This window comes from Brassica oleracea, chromosome C2 (assembly GCF_000695525.1).
Source record: "Brassica oleracea var. oleracea cultivar TO1000 chromosome C2, BOL, whole genome shotgun sequence".
Classification (NCBI taxonomy): Eukaryota; Viridiplantae; Streptophyta; class Magnoliopsida; order Brassicales; family Brassicaceae; genus Brassica; species Brassica oleracea.
This window is the reverse complement of record NC_027749.1, coordinates 48,303,833-48,307,049: the sequence shown is the minus strand read 5'-3', so window position 1 is coordinate 48,307,049 and position 3,217 is coordinate 48,303,833. Positions and strand designations below refer to the sequence as shown.

The following is a 3,217-nucleotide window of genomic DNA, read 5'->3' as shown; positions in this document are numbered from 1 at the left end:
TGTTGCCCTTTTCCCTTACAACCAGAAAATTAAATTGTTTTCTTTTGTAGTAGTCGTCGGTTCAAAATTCCAGAGAGAGAAAAGAAGCCCCACAAATTGTTTTTGTTCTTGTTATATTCTCACACTCTCTCCATTTTTGCTCCTCTATTTTTCCTTTTCTTTTCATTACTCTTCCATTATTTAGAGAATCTCTTCCATCTTCACACAATTTCATGATTTTCACAAGATCAATTATAGAGAAATCGGTTTCTTCTCCATTAATCGGTGAGAATGGATGAGTTTGGTGTTCTCGATAATCGTTACGGGAAAAAGGGCCAAGGAAAATCTGCTCCAAACCGCATCCAAGCGTTCTCGGGTTCGATTGTCGTTAACATGGCTTCAGGGAAAAAGGGGATTTCGGTGGCTTATTTAAGAAATTGACCCAAAATATTGGAGAAGCAGGGCAGGGAGGAATTTGAGAAGAGCCAGAGCGAGGCTTCCCGTTACGGTCTGGAACGGTTGCAATAATGGAACGATGATGATGGTGGGATTGGCTAGGATATTGAGGAGACAGAAATATCAGTGGAGAGCATAGACAAGAGCTTGCAGGATGCTTTTCAGGATTTGAATGCTCTTATGGTATTGCCCTTCTTCTTCTCCTTCCCTTTCGCCTTTAAGCATCATCATCTTGGACGTCTGAAACATGTTCTGATACAAAAGCTTAACCTTTTGGTATTCTCTCTGTCTGTGGAGAGTAAGGTTTGATTATTGATTTCGTAATAAGAAGATCAGCTGTTATAGATAAGGAAAAAAGCATAGGTTTCCGTGGAGAGTAAGGTTTGATGAAAATACTCTTTGTTTCATTTTTCGTTTTGGAATATGTGTTTTGCATAAATTCTGTAGAGCCTGTATTAAAATTACATTGAGAATGACTAGTTAATTATTAATGGATATATAATCGTTGTACATGTGGATATATAAACAAGTGTACATGTCATTAGTGTAACAATTGAAACACACAAAACATGCTAACACTATTATTTCCACCAGCTTCATCAAACTCCTTTTACCGCTTTTCTTGAGTTGCTGAGAAAAACGGAGAGTTCCCGTTGATGCAGCCCAATGACTCTCTTTTTCTATATATGTTCTCCCATCTTAACCTTAGAACGTTTGTAAGGTTCGTGTATCTGCATTCCATCTCTCCCGAGCTCTTTGAAAGCAGCATTGTACATTCACCTTTGTTAGACACAGAGTTCGTTTAACACCATTATGTATACGTGTACATCGGCTAGGTATGCCCACGTGTACACCGTATATGGATGTCCATGTGTACACTGATGCGGTTATTCAACGAATTATCCATGTGTACACTGATGTGGTTCTTGTACGATCTCTTCATGTTTCTTAACCATATGCATTTTAATGTGTCCATATCCACAAACCATCCATAGACTTAATTCTTATTTACATGTCATAACAAGCTGGTCCTTTTGTCAAAACCTTGGAGTTGGTGAATGTATCAAATCGTCATGGCTAAGCTACGGTTGCTGAGTTTGGAGAGGAAGAGGACCTCAAACGGCGCCGAAAAGAATAGAGGTGGGGGAGGTGGAGGATGAATACGGTTTCTCCGGGACGGATTTAGTGAGGATGAATGCGGTTGGATTTGCTGAAGTGACGAAGTAGAGAAACTCGTCGTCAAATCATTGATTTCTATTTTTTGTGGTTAAAAGAACAAATAATTGTAGGATTGGGGACTTTAAAAAAAAAAGTAACAAGGGAAGGAAAACAAATGAAGTGAGAGAGTGCGTAAAGATGAAAGTTCATAAGCTAGAAAATATATTTATGATAAAACAATGACTGAAAAATATGTAATCTTAACCATTTTCTTTATATTGATTTAGATCTTAAAGATGAGAAAAGTTTTTAGCTTTATATCAAATCATGGACTGTCTGAGAAAAGTCCATATGATTATATTTAAAATCAACGGTTGTATGACTTTTCTTGTAAGTGGGGGTTTGATATTTAATTAGTTAGTTAGTTATTAATAAAAAAGAAAAAGGTAAATTAGGGGAAACAATGTAAACAACCAAACAAAAACTACCATAGTAGCTTAAAGTGACCCAATATGTAATAAAATCATAGAAAGTGACCATGAGTGTAAATCATTCTTTAAAAACCAATAAACTTGGGACGCACAATCAAAAATCTCAAATTTCAAATTGGTAGAAAACTTGTAAAATTTATTTTTTACCTCATCTTCTCAGTTGTGAATCAATATTCTTTAGAACTCTTCGCTATCTCTCGAAATTTCCTCCAAAATCTTATGAGTTTTTCAAAGCTCTAAATTTTCTCCAAAACTGATTATGTGTCAGTGAGTTGAGAAAGGAAGAAGAAGGTAACTTAAATGATTTTCAGTAAAACGATGTAGTTTTTGTTGTGAATCGAAAGAAAGAGGGAATTGGTTGTTATTATTATTTCATAGGTAATGGTACACACATATATATATATATATATGTATATATGATACAAGTTAGGGTTTATGAACTTTTTAGAACATGGACTCACTACAAGAAAAAACAGTTTTAGCAAGGAAATTTAACGATGAAAACTAATCCTCGTGAAATTACGTTGACTTAACGATGAAATTGCGAGGAAATAAAGTTTCCTCGTAACGGCTTGTAAAATACCGAGTAATGCGTTTCCTCGTAAAATCGTCGTAAGTTGACGTGGTTTTTCCGAGAAAAATGTGTTTCGTCGCAAATTCGTCGTAAAATTAGCATGATTTTTACGAGGAAATAACTTACGAGGAAAGAACGAGAAATCCACCAACTTAACACGTTTTTTTGCCACCAACCTAATATTTCGTCGTAAATTCGTAGCAAAATTCAACTACCAGATTCGAAAATTTTCTATAAATATGGAGGTTTGAACATAATTTTAAGCACACCAACAAGAAAAAAAAACGTGAAAAAAATGTCGGGCTTGGGAAATATTTTCGAGTTGCGGAGGTGGATGTATATGCATAGAGATGCTAACGGGAGAGTGACGAAAGAATATCTTGCTGGGTTGGAGCGTTTTATGCATCAAGCAGATTCTACACCGCTCGCCCAAGAAAGCGGTAAAATATTCTGTCCTTGTAGGAAATGTAACAATTCAAAGTTGGCAAATCGTGAAAATGTTTGGAAGCATTTAGTAAATAGAGGTTTCACGCCAAATTATTATATCTGGTTTCAACAT

The 3,217-nt window shown here is 35.7% G+C and overlaps 1 protein-coding gene across 1 annotated transcript in view; it reads left to right on the top strand.

Moving 5' to 3' along the window:
* Positions 1 to 270: 270 nt before the first annotated feature.
* The window catches only part of LOC106324466, a 6,978-nt gene continuing 4,031 nt past the window's right edge, over positions 271 to 3,217 (top strand). The window contains exons 1-2 of the mRNA XM_013762429.1: positions 271 to 399; positions 538 to 738. Of these exons, the coding sequence (XP_013617883.1) occupies positions 271 to 399; positions 538 to 738 (330 nt within the window). The remainder of the gene's footprint in view (positions 400 to 537; positions 739 to 3,217) is intronic.